Raw genomic sequence first — 15,247 nt, 5'->3', positions numbered from 1 at the left:
CCAAACACTCCTCACACCACAGCTCAAATCCACCTGTTTTATTTTTTCTTAAAAAACAAAAAAAAGGAACCAACCAAACGAGGAAAACAAGGCAGCCGCGCGGCTCCCTGGCGGCTCTGCATGCAAGGCGGGGCCGTGCGGCGGGCGCAGAGCCAGTAGTCTCAAGGTAAAGTGCACGGCGGCCCGGGCCTCTCCCTTCTGCGCCTGGGGAAGGCTCAGGCAGGATTGCAAAGTCAGCAAGTCGTGTCCACGGCCCTGCCGCTGCGCGCAGGCGGCCAGGGGAGGCCGGGCCGCGGGGCCGCCCGCTGTCCTGAGGGCGGGCGGCGCTGGGCCGGGAGCCGGCGGGAAGACTGGGGGAGCGCGCCCCCTGGCGGAGACTCCCGGAGGCAGGCTGCGAGAGGACGGGGCGGTCACGGCGGCCCGGGCCTTCCCCGGAGCAGTCTGGGTGGCCGCAGACGGGTCGGCAATGCAGCACCCGGGGCGGGGCAGCCAGGACAACCGCAGGCCGCGGGGGCCGGCCCACCCCCCAGTCGGGCTCCCCGGCTGCTCAGATGGCCACCCTGCCCCAGGCCCGGCCGTGACGCGCGAGGGACCATGCCGGCGCCTCCCCGCCGCGGGCTTGGGCCTGGCGTGACCACCGCGGACCCCACCTGCAGGCGGCGCTCACTGCTGCTTGCAGGCCGACAGCCGGCGGATCTTGCTGCCGGCGGAGCAGGCCTTGCGCGCTGGGTTGGCGGCGCCGGCCCGGCCCTCGGCCCTCACTTTGGTGCTCAGCTGCGCCGACTCCGTGCCGTTCATGCACACGGCCTTGGGCAGGCCCCGGCTCTGTCCGTTCTGGCCCACCTCCTCTTCGGGGATCTGTCCTGCGGGAAGCCGGCCAGTGTGGCCTCAGCCGAGGGCAGCAGCCAGGCCGCCCCGCGCCCCTGCTGGCAGCTCCGGGCAGACGCCCCGCCCCTGCCCGCTGCCCACCCTGACAGGCAGGTGGAGAGCTGGCCGGCCGCGTCAGCCGTCCACCCAGGGGTGTCTGCTGGGCCTGGGCTGCCCTGCGGCCCCGCCCCCCACCACGCCGGCGCTCACCTGCGGGACGGGAGGGGCCGGGTGGCCCGGCTGCGGAAGAGCCCAGCACCCTGCCCACTCCCCAGCCTGGGGCCGCAAGGGCTCGGCTGCTGCCCACCCTGCCTCACCGGACAGCGCCCTCACCGTGGGGTGGGGGAGTGCGCAGAGGCGTCCCCAGAGCCCCCCAGCCCCCCTCCAACAGGGCGGGGGAGCCTGACTCGGCAGCCCGCAGGCAGGGCCCAGGGGACGGGCCTGGGTCAGGCAGGGACGGAGCCCAGCACCCCAGGCCCAGGGCAGAGGGGCCCCTCTCACCCGCCAGGCCCGGGGACCCCGCCCTGCCCAAGGCCCCACTGCCCCCAGCACACACAGTCCTGGGGGTGCCTCTCTGGGTGCAGCTGTACCGGGGGCCGGGCACCCTCAGACCCCAACCGTGTCCAGAGGAGCACAGACCCCTCAGGACCCCCCCACCCCACCACCTGGGCCGGCTCCAGGGCCGCCCCCGCCCGCCCGCCCGCCCGCCCGGCTCAGCCTCACAGGGGCCTGGGGGGAGGGGCCTCGCCCTCTCGCTGAAGGAAGTGGACAGGAACCCTCGGGCCTGGGGGGGCCACCGCAGCAAGCAAGGGCGACGGACACAGTGGGCGGAGCTTTATGGCTGGGGAGGACGCCACAGTGGGCGGAGTCTTGTGGTGGGGAGGGCCTGTGGGTGGAGCTTTATGGCTGGGGAGGACGCCACAGCGGGCGGAGTCTTGTGGTGGGGAGGGCCTGTGGGTGGAGCTTTATGGCTGGGGAGGGCGCCACAGCGGGCGGAGCCTTGGTTGGGGAGGGCCTCAGTGGGCGGAGCCTGCGGCTGGGAGGGCCTGTGGGCGGAGCCTGCGGCTGGGCTACGCTAGGGCCTGGCGCTGTCTCCACAGAGGGCTGCACACTCGCTGCTCTGCTCCCTAAGCCCTGCCTCAGCGACCTCCTCGCCACCTGGGGAAGCAAGGGGGCGGGGTCAGGGCTGCAGGGGGCGGGGTCAGGGCTGCGGGAGGGGAGGACCCGGACCCTCATGGCCGGGGGACGGGGTCAGGGCTGCGGGAGGGGAGGACCCGGACCCTCATGGCCGGGGGGCGGGGTCAGGGCTGCGGGAGGGGAGGACCCGGACCCTCACGGCCGGGGGGTGGGGTCAGGGCTGCGGGAGGGGAGGACCCCCAGACCCTCTTGGCCGGGGTGGGGGTGGGGGGCGGGGTCAGGGCTGCAGGGGGCGGGGTCAGGGCTGCGGGAGGGGAGGACCCCCAGACCCTCTTGGCCGGGGTGGGGGTGGGGGGCGGGGTCAGGGCTGCAGGGGGCGGGGTCAGGACTGCAGGGGGTGGGGTCAGGACTGCGGGAGGGGTAGGGGCTGCGGGACCCTGGCCAGCGGGGTTGTCAGGGCTGGGCGGGGAGGGACTGGGCAGAAGGAGCCCCCACCCCAAGTCTGTCCCCACGGCAAGCAGCTCCTGTCCCAGGGGTCTCCCACCTGCTCCCGATGGGCCTTGGGCCGGAGAGGCCGGGCTGGACGCTCGGAGTCTGCCAAAGGGCGGAGCCGCCCGGGCGGAGCCGGCCCAGCCCGCGGACTCACCGGGCACGGTGAATTCCTGAGTGTAGATGATGTCGTCGTCGACGTCGAAGTGCTCGCCGTCGGCGTCCTCGCCGGCGCCCCCGTGCAGGTCCTCCAGGTAGGGCACCACGGTCATGCTGCGCCACCGGTCCTTGGTGTCGGGGCTCGGCGGGATGGGCACCAGCGCCTCGGCCAGGGGGTGCTTCTTCCGGAACCAGCTGCAAAAGCCCGGCCGTGGGCGACCGGGGCTCCTGGCGCCGCGCACCCCGCTGCCCTGGCCCGGCCGGCACTGCCTCCCCCCCATTGCAGGCTCCCTCCCGTGCGCCGCAGCGCTGCCCCGGAGACGGCCGGGGGGGGGGGGGCGGCACCGAGCCAGCGTGCACCACAGCACCCTGTAGGGTGCCGGGAAGGCCTGCCTGCACAGGGGACCCTGGCCCAGCCCGGCCACCGCAGCCGCCGGGGACCGCACCGGCACGTGGAGGCGCGCTCTCCCTCCCTCACTAATCAGCCAACCACTGCAAACAGGCCCAAGCCGGCTGCCCCACCCGGGGCCCAGGAGGTGGGAGACAGCGCCGGCCGGGCCTCGCCCGCGCCACGCACCTGTGCTGCCGGATCTGCCGGATGGAGAACCTCTTGGCCGGCTCGTACTCCAGCATCCCTGCAGACAGCGCGGGTCAGCGCGGGCCCGGCCCCGCCCCCGCCCCGCCCCTGGATCCCCCCGGCCCCGCCCCCGGCCCCCGGCCCCCGGCCCCCTGGACCCCGCCCCCGCCCCGCCCCGGCCCGGGCCCCGGCGCACAGGCCAGAGCAGCAGCTACACCAACGGCCTGGGGCGACCCCGCAGCCCCGGGATCCTGTAGTCCCCCACCCCACGGCCGCCGCCCACCCCTCAGCAGGGCCCCTCCCCCCACGGCCCCGCCCACCTCGCAGCAGGTCCGAGAGCAGGGCCCGCAGTCCCCGGGGATGGTGTAGTCCCCCACCCCACGGCCGCCGCCCCCCTCTCGGCAGGGCCCCTCCGCCCACGGCCCCGCCCACCTCGCAGCAGGTCCGAGAGCGGGGGCCCGCAGTCCCCGGGGATGGTGTAGTCCCCCACCCCACGGCCGCCGCCCACCCCTCAGCAGGGCCCCTCCCCCCACGGCCCCGCCCACCTCGCAGCAGGTCCGAGAGCGGGGGCCCGCAGTCCCCGGGGATGGTGTAGTCCCCCTTGCCAATGTTCTCGAAGAGCTTGTAGATGTTGTCCCCCTCGAACGGGTACAGCCCCGTGGTGATGTTGTAGCTGCCCGGCGCGGGAGAGACCGGTCAGCGGTCCTGCGGGCCGCCGACGGCCCGACCACCCACGGGCGCCCCTGGGCCGAGGGCGTGGAAGTAGAGCCACGCCCTGGGTGCACTTACAGCGTCACCCCCGCCGACCAGATGTCCACCTTGAAGCCAGAGAAGGTGTCCAGGCCGTTGGCGATCTCGGGCGGCTGGAAGGCCGGGGAGCCCTGACTCGTCCGGCACGTGTCGTCCGCGGCAAACGGGGGCAGGGCCTGCGGCGGGGCACGCGGCCTTGAGGCGGCGCCGGCCCCGAGCGCCGCGCCCCGCCCCGCGGCGCGCCGCCTACCTCGGCCACCCCCAGGTCGGAGATCTTGAGGGTGCCGCCGGTGGTGAGCAGCAGGTTGCCGGGCTTGATGTCCTTGTGCACGATGCCCTGGCCGTGCAGGTACTCCAGGCCGTCGATGAGCTGGCAGAAGTACCTTGGGGGCGGGGGCGGCGTCAGCCCGGCCGGGCCCGCGGCCCGCCCCGCGCCGCCAAGGCCTTGCCCCGCCCCCGCGCCGCGGACTCACCCGTGGGCCTGGCACACGGGGAAGCGCTTCTCGGGCACGCTGTCCAGCATCTCCTGCATCCCGCACACGCAGTACTCCATCACCATATACGTGGGCCGCTAAGGAAGCCGCCGCGGGCGCCCCGGCCCGCCCACACCCCGGCCCGCTCACACCCCGGCCCCGCCCCACCCACACCCAGGCTCCGCCCCGGCCCCGCCCACGCCCCGGCCCCGCCCCCGAGGATATATCTTCTGCTTCTCCTCGCTGCACAGCACGTCCACCAGCTGGATGACGTTGCGGTGCCGCAGCCGGCGCAGCAGCTGGATCTCCCTGCGGGGGGGGGGGAGGTCACCGGGGGCGGCGTCAGCCCGCCCCGCCCGCCCCCCCAGGGCCCGCCAGGGAGGCTGTCGCTTGCCCGTCACCTCAGTGGACACACGGCCGGGACGCCACAGGCTACACGCGGACACCCGAGTCCCAGCCGCTCCGGCCCGAGCGCGAGTGCACAGGGCACGCTGCCTCCACTGCCCCGAAACCGCGCAGCCGCACACACGCGCGGCCCCACGCGGGGGCTCGTTGTTCCGAACCCCACGTGGGACGCTGCCCTAAGTCCTGGGGCGGCGTGTGTGCATCACACCCCACAGGTCTGCTCTCAGCCTCCTGAGGCCTCCTCTTCCAGGACGGCTGCCCTGCCTGCCAGGCCTGGCGCCTCGGGCACACGCGCCCCGCCCACTGGCCGCTCGGGTCTGCTGTGCCGGTTCCAGCAGGGCCGTGTTATTTATAGACCTGCCCCAGGCCTGCGTGCGCAGCCTGGCGGGCACCCAGCGCAGCAGGGGCCAGCCGGCCTCCGCGCCAGCTCCCACCCGGCCCTGGAGCACACGGCCCCCGCGGCCTGGCCCCAGGCCCTCCCACCCAGAGGCTCAGGCCTCGGCAGGGCGAACGCGTCCCCCCACCCCCTCCAGGGCCCAGCGCCACGCGGAGCGTAGGACGGCAGGACGGGGACCCTCGGGCCTCCTCCCAGACTGCCCGGCCCCACCCGGCTCCGCGGGCCCTCGGGGGCCCTGCTTGGAGCGTCGCGCGAGGCCCACGCGGGAGGCACCCGCAGACAAGCTGGGCGCCGCCCCTCCCTCTCCTGGGGGCGGGGCCGAGGCAGAGGGGGCGCCCCAGGCCGCTGCTCAGCACGCAGAGCGCGGTGCCCCCGCCGGCAGGCGCCAGGGAGGGCGCTGGCCCAGCAGAGGGGCTGCCAGCTGCCACCGAGCGCCAGCAGGAGGTGCCCCTGCCGAGGGCAGGGCGGGCTGGCACCGCCGAAAGACCCGGCCCTCCGCAGAGACCCCTGGGGCTGGCGACGGATGCGCCACCCGCGGAGCCGGGCCCGGCTCTGCCCACACCTGAGCCGTCACAGCCCCCGTCCGGGCCTCAGCGCTGCGCGGCTCCGTCGGTCCACCCTGGGCAAACGCAGCATTGACCCAGGACGGCTCGGCGGCCAGGCCACGCGGCAGGCCCGCTGCTGGGCCCCTGCACCCGCGGGAGACCCGGATGCAGCTCCTGGCTCCCTCCTGGCCTTGAGGGGACCTGGAGCACCCACCAGCCGATGGAACACCCCTGTACCTCTGCCTGACCAAAAGACACGGTCAGAGGAGGGGGAGACGGGAGCCACAGCGGGTCCCGACCCCGAGAAAAAGGCCACCCGCTCCAGGCGCAGGGCCGCAAGGCGGACCCCCGAGGCCTGAGCTGTCCAGCGCCCCGGCGGCAGGCAGCTGGCCACGCCGCCCAGACACAGGGGGCGAGAGGCAGCGGCCGGGGGTGGGGAGGGGGCTGCCCGGCCCTGCACTCAGCTCAGCTCTGCCATGAGCCCTGGCAGAGCCCAGCCCGCGGCGCGCGGCCTCCGGTCAGCCAGAGGACACTCAGGAGCCCCGGGATGGGACGAGGCCGGGGTGCACGGAGGGTGGGCGCCAGCTGCGCCCCACGTGGCCCTCTCCCCTCGCTAACTCCCCAGCCTCTCACCTCCCAGATCCGAGGGTCTGCCAATTGGCCCGGAAGGTTCCGGCCTCCCCAGGCCACGTCACCAACGTGCGTCCCGGCGGCCAGCAGGGACGAGGCACCGAAACCCGCCCGGCTGAGCGGGACACCTGCCGCTGCCCCGCCAGGGCCCTCGGCGCACCGGTGCCGCCCCTCACCGCCAAGGACACGGCGGCCGGGAACCCAGGAGCCCACGGCCACCAGGGCTGTCCCGGGGACAGCACAGAGCAGGGCGAGGCTGGGGGCACGAAGAGCCTGGCTTCCCCGCCCGCGTCCGCCAGGAGGGACAGGACGCGACGGCCCTCAGAGGCCCAGCTGTAACTCCCAGCGCCTCCCGGCTGACGGGGACTCCCTTCCCGGGAGCCCTGTGCCCACCCCGACGGCCCCCTGGGAGGAGCTCTGGGCACAGGCGCGGCCCGAGCCCTCCACGCCGGGCCGCGGCCCAGTTCATCAAGCTGCCCACGCACAAAGGGCCTTTTTCGCGAGGCCAGCTGGCAGGGAGGCCGGCGGGGAGCCCGGCGGGCTCGTGGGGGCAGCCCTCGCCTCCCAGGGCCTGGGCACGCGCCGGCCCCGGTCCCAGCCCGTCAGGGAGCGCTCCGGAAGCCGGCCCGGGGCGGCGGGAGCCCCCGGGGAGCTGCTGCTGGACGCGGGACCCTGGCCTCCCCCGTCGGCGCCCACCCCAGCCTGGCTCCCGCGGACCGGACACCTGTGCCCCACGCAGGCGCCGGGCTTCCCTCCAGCTTCCTGCCAACGCCGCCACGGGGGACGCGGACGCGGGCAGGGAGGGGGACGGAGCTCCCTCTGCCCCCCCCAGCCCCAGGCTGGGCGCCCGCCGGTCTCGCCCACAGCACCGTCTCTCCCCCGTACACCCAGCCCGCCCCCGGCCCGGCCCGGGCCTCGGGCATTTCCCACTGGAACCCGGGTCAGCGCCCTCGCCCAGGGGCAGAGGTGGGTGCCGGGCCCTCAGCCTGCGCCCACCCGGGGAGTGGCCACCCCAGCAGGGGCTGAGCCCGCGGGCAGGGGGGAGCGCTTCCCGGGGCCCTCGCGGGGCCAGCAGACCATTAAACCAGCCTGCTCCGGGGGGGGCGGCCAGGGCTCGGGGCGGGCACCTGCTGCCCCGCGGACCTCAGCCGGGCCGCTGCCCACGGCGCCCCCGCGGACGCTGTCCAAGGTCACGGCCACCGGGCCCCTCAGATAAGGGCCTTTCCTGGAAGCCGGTGCAGGCCGGGGCGCGATAAGGGGCCCCGCCCGCCCGCCCGCCGCGGGGGGGCACTCACTTCCGCACGTTGGCCTCGCCGTTGGGGATCCGCCGCAGCTTCTTCTTCTTGAGGATCTTGACGGCGCGGCGGCACAGCGTCTCCGAGTCCAACACCTCCTTCACCTTCCCGTAGGAGCCCTCGCCCAGCAGGTCCCCCATCAGGTACTTGCCGATGAGCTTGGCGCGCTTGCGCCGCGGCTGGTAGATGACCTCGGTGGAGTCGATGCGGTGGATGAAGGTGTCCATGCCCACGGCCATCAGCTCGTCCTCGGGGAACAGGCCCAGCGGCGGCGGCTCGGCCACATCCATGCTGCGCCCGGGCGCCCCGCTAGTCCCGGCGCCCCGCCTCCCCGACTTCAAACACACCAACAGGAAAGAGACAGAAAGGAAGAAAGCCACGCAGGCCTCGGCCACGAACAGCCTCCTCCCGACACACGCGAGCGTCCCGCCCGGCAGTCCGCGCTGCGAGCCCCCTCCCCGGGAGGAGGGGGTCTCAGGGCCTGGGGGCGGCCCGGGCCGGCTCAGCTCGTCCGCGGGGGCCCTGGGCAGGCCGGCGGGGCCCGCGGCGCCCGCTCATCCTCCGGGGGGCTCAGGCGCGCGGACCAGCGCTCCGGCGGCCGCGACCCGGCTCCCCCGGGCCGTCCATGCCCGCGGGCAGCCGCCGACGGGGGTCCGCGCCGCTCGCCGCCCCGGGAGCCCCCCACACCCGGGGCCACAAAACTTTGCTGGGAGCTCCTCGGGCGCCGCCCCGCGGTCCCGCCGCCTCAGCCGAGCGCTCGGAGGCCGCGCCCGCGGTTGGGGCTGGGGGCTTCCCCGGACGCGCTCAGGCGCACGCTCGGCGCCGGCCGCTCGCCGCCCCCAACCCCCCAGCCGGCCCGCGACCTCCGGCCGGACGCCCCGAGCGCTCCAACGGCGGCCCGGGCTCGCTCCCGCTCCCGAGCGCCGTCAGCGGCCGGCCCCGACGCGCGGCCGACGCTCCGCGGGCTCCGGGCGGCCCAGGCCGCAGGCTCCGGGCCGGGGAGTGCCCGAGGCTGCCGAAGTCCGGCCGGTGCGTCCCCCTCGCCGCGGCCGCCGCGCGCGTGCAGGAGGCGGAGCGGCGAGGGGGGCCCAGCCCATCCAAGGCCGCCCGCGCTGCCGCCGGCGCCGCCCTCCGCCGCCCCGCGACTCACTCGCGGGCGCCCCGGGCCGCCTCCCCCTTCCGCGCCCGATACGCCGCCGCCATCTTGTTTACCTCCCTCCCCCTCCCTGCGCCGCCGCCGCCGCCGCACGCCCGACCGCAGGGCACGCCCCCTCGCGGCGCCGACGTGCCCGCCCGTTGGTGGAGCCGGAAGGCCCCGCCTCGCGACACGCTTGGCCGCCGCCGCCGATTGGGCCGTTTGGACCCGGCCGGGCGGTCGCGCGGGGATTGGTCCGCACTCGGCCCCGCCTCGAGGGGTGGGGACGCCTCGTTCATTGGCCTGCGGGCGCGCCCGTCACGGCGACGGGGCGGGAAGCGGGCGTGGGGACGCGAGGCCGCGGCGGTGACCTCGGAGGGGTTGGGGCCCGGGGTCGGGGGTCGCGGGTCCCAACGGCCGCCCCGGAACGGCCGCGGGCTCCCCCGGTCGTGGGCCGGCACCGCGGCTCGGGGCTCCAGAGGCCGGGGGAAGCCTGCCGGGGCCGCTTCCTGCTTCCCTCGTTGGGCCGAGGTCAGAGGTCACAAAGTGACCTAAAGTGACCAGTTCGGGGCGGAAATCCCTGAGGCGCCGCCGGGGCCGGGCCGGGGCCGCGGGCGGGGCGGAAGCAGAGGGGAGACGCCCGGGACGCGCGGGCCCAGGCCGCAGGTGTCCCTGTCGGCCCCGGGCGCCCGCGGGGCGTCGGTCCCACTCAGGACGGAACCGCGCGTGCGCCTCAGGCCGTTTTCGCCCCTAATTCCACTTTAAAGAAAGGTTTATCGAGGCCGGCGCCGTGGCGTGGGGGTGCAACCACGGCCTGCAGCGCCCCCAGCCTTCACGGGCGCCGGTTCGAGTCCCGGCCGCCCCACTTCCGGTCATCGGTGCCGGACAGGTGCTTGGGCCCCGCACCACGCGAGAGACCCGGGCAGGGGGGGCTCGTGGGCCTCCAGCCTCGCCCAGACATTGGGGGATCGAACCAGCAGATGGAAGACCCCTTCTCTCTATGCCTTTCAAATAAATCTCTAAAATAAAAAAGAAACGCGTATTTAGTTGAAAGTGAGGACGGGGGTGCCGTCCATTGCTGGCTCAAGGACTCGGGTCATCGTCCGCTGCTTTCCCAGGCCACAGCAGGGAGCTGGACCGGAAGTAGAGCAGCTGGGACTCGAACCGGCGCCCACATGGGATGCTGGCACTGCAGGCCGGGGCTTTATCCGCTGCGCCACAGGGGCACTGGCCCCTGAATTAAGCTTCTTTAAAAAAAAAAAAAAAAGGCAGCGAGGGGTCGCTGGGGTCACCGGGGAGGGCCCAGCGCTGCAGTGGCCGCCCACCGGGGACCCAAGCCACATCTCAGTCGAGGCCGGGAAGGGGCAGTCGGCCCAGCAGCACACGCCCCCACCCCACGTGGGAGACCCGGGGCAGCTCCAGGCTCCCGGCCCCGGCCGTGGTGGGCGTCTGGGGGGTGACCCAGCCGGTGGACGAAGTCCCTCTGTGTACCTGCCTTTCACTCCCCCTGCCCACCAGGACACCCCCAAACCGCGGCCCGGGGCTCAGCGCCTCCCGCGGGGGAGTGGGGCCCCGTCTCCACCGCCCACCAGCCGGGGTCCCTGAGGGCGGGGCTCCCGGCGCGGACCCCCGTGCGGCGAGGACGCGGCAGCCCAGGGCCGGCGTCCGCTAGGGGGCGGGCGCGCACCGCGGCGGGGCTCCCGGGAGCGCGCACGGGCGGCGCGGGGGGCTGCGGCGCGGCCGACCCAGGCGCGCGCGCTCGTCCCCAGCTGTCACCCTCCGCTCGCGCGCGCCCAAGGTCACCGTCCTGCGCTTGCCCCGGGCGCAGTGGACTTTGGGGCCGGACTGTTCTCCAGGGTGGGGCACCCTGATCCCGGGAGGCGGCTGCGTTGGGGTGCCCGGGGCGCACGGAGAATCGCGCGGTGATGGGCCTGGGAGACCCCTGCCGCGGCCTCTGTGGGGTCTCCGAACTTCTGGAAGGCAGAGCGACACAGAGACTGCGGGAAGGGAGAGAGAGAGGTCGCTTCCCAGATGCCCACAAGGGCCGGCGCTGGGCCCTGCTGGAGCCAGGAGCGCCGTCCAGGTGTCCACGTGGGTGGCGGGGCCCGCGCACCCGGGCCTCCCAGGAGGCTGCAAGGCGGGAGCGGAGCTGGCACTGGAACCCACGCCCTTAGAGCGGGGCTAGGGGCGTCCCCGGGGGTCTCGGCCCCTGCGCCCCTGTCCGCCCCGCCCCTCCCCTTGGAGCCCAGGAGCCTCCGGTTCCCCTGAGCGCTGGACGACGACTGTGTCTCAGCAGTGTCCCCACGCAGGCCACAGGGCGCGCGGGTCGGGGAAGCCAGCCCGCCGGGGTCCTCTGCCCCTGGCCGCTGCCCATGCCACTGAGGCCTGGTGGGGACCCCCACGGCCCACCCAGGGCGCCCAGCCCCCCAGGAGCTGGGTCCCGGCGTCCCGCGGGGAGCGAGCGCGCCGCAGCCACGGGAGAAGGCAGATGGCAGACGTGTGCGTGCCCGGGCAGCCCGCAGGCCACAGGAGGCCCGCGCCCCAGCCCAGCACCTGCGGGCACCCACGGAGCACCGGACACCTGCGGGCCCCGCCCCCAGCCCCGCCCAGCCCGGTGCACTCTGGGTCAGCGGCCCGCCCCTTCCAGTCACACCTCTGTCCTCAGGGCTCTCACCCAATTAGCTGGCTCCATACAGTCACGTGGTCCCAGCCTGGCCAGTCAGGGGCCTTCCGTAGCCAGGCCATGGCGATTGGCTCCGGGGAGGGGGAGCATGTGACCCAGGCCCATTGTGATTGGCTCAAGGGGGCCATGTGACCCAGAAGGGGCCAATGAGAGCCCTCCCTGAGACTTGTGCCTTCTGCCCTGGGCTGTGCATGGCTGTTACGGTTTGACGCGGAGGCTGGAGCCTGGTGAAGAAGAACGCATAGAGGGAGGACGGCAGAGCTGAGATCCAGGGCCGTGGTCGTGGCGCTGAAACAGCGTGGCCGCAGGGTGACGGCCACCATGGACGGGCGGGTCGCAGGTGTACTGAGTACCGAGGACTGAGTACTGAGCACTGAGCAGAGACCCGGCCTCGGATCTAGCGCTCGCCGTCTGTTCCGGGGGGCAAGGCCTTCCCGCTGCTTGTGACCGCCCGCGGGGGCTGGTGCTCTCTCCCCAGAGGCCCGCACCAGCCAGGGGCCCAGCGTGCGGCCAGGCGAGGGACGTGGGTGGTGATGCCACGTCCCCCACACGGGCGCTGGCCTGACCCGCCCCTCCGCGTCTGCGGATGGCCTGGCTGTGACAGCCTTGCTCCAGCTCCTCTGTCCTGGGAAGGAGCGCGCGCAGCCCCCCGCACTCAGCGCGTCCACCGCGGTGCACCACCATCCGGTGAGCAGTGCCCCCGGGCCCTGGCGGCCACGCGTTCCCGTCCCGTGGGGTCCCCTGTCCTCGCCCGCTCCTGGCTGTGTAGTGCTTCCTGTGTGCGTGGACCACATTTTAACCCTCTACCCATAGTGGAAACATTGGGTCTATCTGCTTTTGGGGGGGCTCGAATTAAATATTTATTTTTTTATTTGAAAGGCAGAGTTAGAAAAGTCAGAGAGAGAGAGAGATGTCTTCCATCCACTGGTTCACTCCCCAGATGGCCACAACAGCTGGAGCTGCGCCGAGCCCAAGCCAGGAGCTCCATCCGGGTCTCCGGTGCAGGTGCAGGGCCCAGGCACTGGGGCCACCACTGCTGCCTCCCAGGACACAGCACGGAGCTGGATTGGACGTGGATTTGCACTGTAGCCCCCTGCACCTGCTGGTGCTGTGGGCAGTGGAACCCAAATTACTACCCCTACTTTCTTACCATAAAATCCTCATCATATCCTGGGACCCGCTCGGCACAGAGACCCCACGTGCGGCACCGTGACCGTGGCCCTCAGGACCTGGACCCCAGCACCCCGGAAGTCTGGTCCCGGCCTTGGCTCGCGTTCCACTCTGCTGGTCGTCCTCACAGGCCTCAGCGAGGGAGAGGGGAGGCACCCAGGCCAGCCCCGCCGCCCGCCATGTTCTGGCCGGTGGGGACGCCCGGGCCCTGGCGGGATGTGGCAGGAACCGGCCCCGGGAGGGCGGTCAGACTCCAGGAAGTTCTGTGCCCGGGCGCCCGGCCACGGTGCTGTGTGGGGACCCAGGATGAGTCAGCCTGGACACTCTGGAATCTCCCTCGGGGCAGGGCGGGAGAGCCAGGGTGAAAGTTCAGAAAGTCCCGGGCCTGGGACAGCAGCACCCCGGGCGCGGGCACACCCGGGGCCACGGATCTGCCCTGCAGGGGCCTGGGCGCTGCCTCGCATCTGGGACGGACGCAGGCCCCAGCCTGCAGCAGCCGCTCTCTGCCCGTCCCCACCTGGCAGCCCCGCTCAGCCCCGCCCTGGCCCCACGGCCCCGGGGGCAAAGGCAGACCCCTCCCCGCCTGTCAACCCGACGTGGGCTTGGGCTGGGGGCCCCTGGACCCCCCAACTTTGCCCCAGCTCCTCCCGGCTGCGTTTTGTCATCAGCTGAACCTGCTTCCTTTAGAAGAGGTTTATGCAGAGTTACAGGGAGAGAGGGGAGAGGGGAGAGGGGCGAGGGGAGAGGGTCCATCTGCTGGGTCACTCACTGCAACAGCTGGGGCTGGGCCAGGCCAGAGCCAGGAGCTCCACTGGGGTCTCCCACGTGGGTGCAGGGGCCCAAGCACTTGGGCCATCGTCCACTGCTTTCCCAGCCCACAGCAGGGAGCTGGATGGGAAGTGGAGCAGCCGGGACTCGAACCAGCACCCACATGGGATGCCAGCCCCCAGCTGAGCCTTCGATCCACTCAGCACATGGGTCCTTGGGCCCCACAGCCCCCTCCGGCCCGTGCTGGGGCCTCTCCCGCTGAGCTCCGGCCAAGGCCACTGTCTGGCCGGTCCCGGCTTCCTGACCGCGGCTGGGCCGGTGCAGAGGCGGGAGGCTGTCTCAGGGGCTCAGATCCCAAACTCGCCAGACTGGTTTCTGCTGCAGGGATCCAGAGGCCGCTGGCCTGAGGGCAGCTGGGAGCAGGTGGGGGGTGGAGCCTGCGGGGGGGGGGGCAGGTGGGAGCGGGGGCCGCGCAGGGCTGGGGGGGAGGCTCTGCAGAAGGCGCCCCTCTGTCCGGGGCTGGGGGCAGGGCTGGGCGGGGCACCCTAAGAGGGCAGAGGGAAGTGGGTGTGGGAAGCAGAAGTGTTGCGGGGCTGGGACGGAGGCTCCGGCGGCCGCTCGGGAACACCAGGACTTTCCAGTCCCTGGAGAAACGGGAAGTGGCTGGGTCCTCGCCCGCCCCGCCCCCGCGAGCCAGCCGCCAGGCTCACCTGCCCGGTCTGTGCCTGCCCTCCCTGCCTGGTTGCCTGGGCTGTGGCCGGGGTGTGGCCTCCTCCTGGCCTCCCGGGGCTCTGGTGGGGGACACCCGCTCGCGGTCCCCAGGATGCGCCCGGGGGTGGGGGTGGGACGCAGGCCCCGCCAGGCCTCCCTGGTGTCCCGCCCCAGGTGCCTGGGCCTGCTTCCCTGCAGTGAGCCGGCGGCAGTCACACACTTGAACTTGAACTTGAACTGGGAGCCCAGCGTCTTCACTGGCAGCCGCGGGGCCACAAGCCTGCTCTGCGGGGGCCTGGGGGTCCTCTAGGGTGTCCCTGCATGGGGGCGGGCACAAGGAGCCCTTGTCCTGCAACCCTCCCTCAAGGTGGACCCTGCCCACACCTGCCCAGGGAGCAAACCCCGGGGAGCTCCGGCGGCTGCTCCTGGCCGCAGGGGCAGAGGTGGGCGAGGATGCAGCCTGGGGCGCCCGTGGCCGGCTCTCAGGGCTCCGACATCCCAGGGCTCCGGACCCCCGCGCCCCTCACGCACAGCTGGGGCGGCAGCCCTGGTGGCTGCAGCGCTGGGGCCCCGGCGGGGGCTCCTGGCTCCTGCCTGGCTCAGCCGTGTTGGCCGCTCTGGGCATCTGGGGAGTGGCCCAGCAGATGGGGGTCCCTGTCCCTGCGTCCTGCAGTTCACACGAAGAGCCGAGAAGGCGCCTGACAGAGCGTCCATCTCGGTGCACCTGCGTCCAGCCCCCCCGCAGGAACCCCCACGGCTCCGGAATCCCCTCCTCCAGCCCGCTCCAGGGGCGGGAGCGGGGTCGCACAGTCCCCAGCAGGCTCCACCGCCACCTCTGATTCCCTGGAAATCCCCGGCTCTGACTAATCCCCCAGACATCCCGCCTTGGCAGCCAGCCGCCCGGTTCCGGGAGGCAGCCGCAGAGACCCTGCACTGCCGAGCAGTCCCCTGCCCTGTGCCCCTGGGGGTCCCGTGCCTCAGTCCCCTGCCCTGTGCCCCTGGGGGTCCCGTGCCTCAGTCCCCTGCCCTGTGCCCCTGGGGGTCCCGTGCCTCAGT

General features: G+C 73.8%; 1 protein-coding gene and 2 long non-coding RNA genes across 5 annotated transcripts; 1 reads left to right on the top strand and 2 right to left on the bottom strand.

Annotated features, from left to right (window-relative positions):
- Positions 1–23: 23 nt before the first annotated feature.
- On the bottom strand, positions 24–8,936 carry STK11 (serine/threonine kinase 11). Of its 3 annotated transcripts, none has more exons than XM_051840292.3 (10): positions 7,725–8,936; positions 4,678–4,761; positions 4,453–4,542; positions 4,230–4,362; positions 4,019–4,155; positions 3,775–3,902; positions 3,230–3,287; positions 2,651–2,847; positions 651–863; positions 24–391 (listed from the first exon to the last, which is right to left on the bottom strand). In XM_051840292.3, the coding sequence occupies exons 1-9, from the start codon at positions 8,012–8,014 to the stop codon at positions 664–666; spliced, it is 1,317 nt and encodes a 438-aa protein (XP_051696252.1). In that variant the 5' UTR covers positions 8,015–8,936; the 3' UTR covers positions 24–391; positions 651–663. The 3 variants fall into 3 exon arrangements, with proteins under 3 accessions (XP_051696252.1, XP_051696250.3, XP_089171358.1); XM_051840290.3 differs by having other exon boundaries at positions 651–858; XM_089315232.1 differs by having other exon boundaries at positions 336–863.
- Positions 8,937–10,665: 1,729 nt separating this feature from the next.
- Positions 10,666–12,604, top strand: LOC149121379 (uncharacterized). Its single transcript, XR_016222470.1, has 2 exons — positions 10,666–12,229; positions 12,422–12,604. It is a non-coding gene; the product is annotated as an uncharacterized LOC149121379 (long non-coding RNA).
- LOC149121378 (uncharacterized) lies at positions 12,464–13,871 on the bottom strand. The gene is made up of 3 exons (XR_016222469.1): positions 13,482–13,871; positions 12,693–13,001; positions 12,464–12,603 (listed from the first exon to the last, which is right to left on the bottom strand). It is a non-coding gene; the product is annotated as an uncharacterized LOC149121378 (long non-coding RNA).
- Positions 13,872–15,247: the final 1,376 nt, after the last annotated feature.

Source organism: Oryctolagus cuniculus, chromosome 16 (genome assembly GCF_051225735.1).
Source record: "Oryctolagus cuniculus isolate XC-2025 breed Fujian yellow rabbit chromosome 16, ASM5122573v1, whole genome shotgun sequence".
Classification (NCBI taxonomy): domain Eukaryota; kingdom Metazoa; phylum Chordata; class Mammalia; order Lagomorpha; family Leporidae; genus Oryctolagus; species Oryctolagus cuniculus.
The sequence above is the reverse complement of the archived record's forward strand: the minus strand, read 5'-3'. Positions and strand labels throughout refer to the sequence as shown.

What these genes read in the sequence shown, in the direction of transcription:
- STK11 (XM_051840290.3), bottom strand. Translation starts at nt 8,014, where the DNA reads ATGGATGTGGCCGAGCCGCCGCCGCTGGGCCTGTTCCCCGAGGACGAG. An exon ending in AGCGAGGAGAAGCAGAAGAT is followed by an intron (nt 4,543 to 4,677) that starts ATATCCTCGGGG and finishes TTAGCGGCCCAC; the next exon opens with GTATATGGTGATGGAGTACT. An exon ending in CCCGTGTGCCAGGCCCACGG is followed by an intron (nt 4,363 to 4,452) that starts GTGAGTCCGCGG and finishes CCCGCCCCCAAG; the next exon opens with GTACTTCTGCCAGCTCATCG.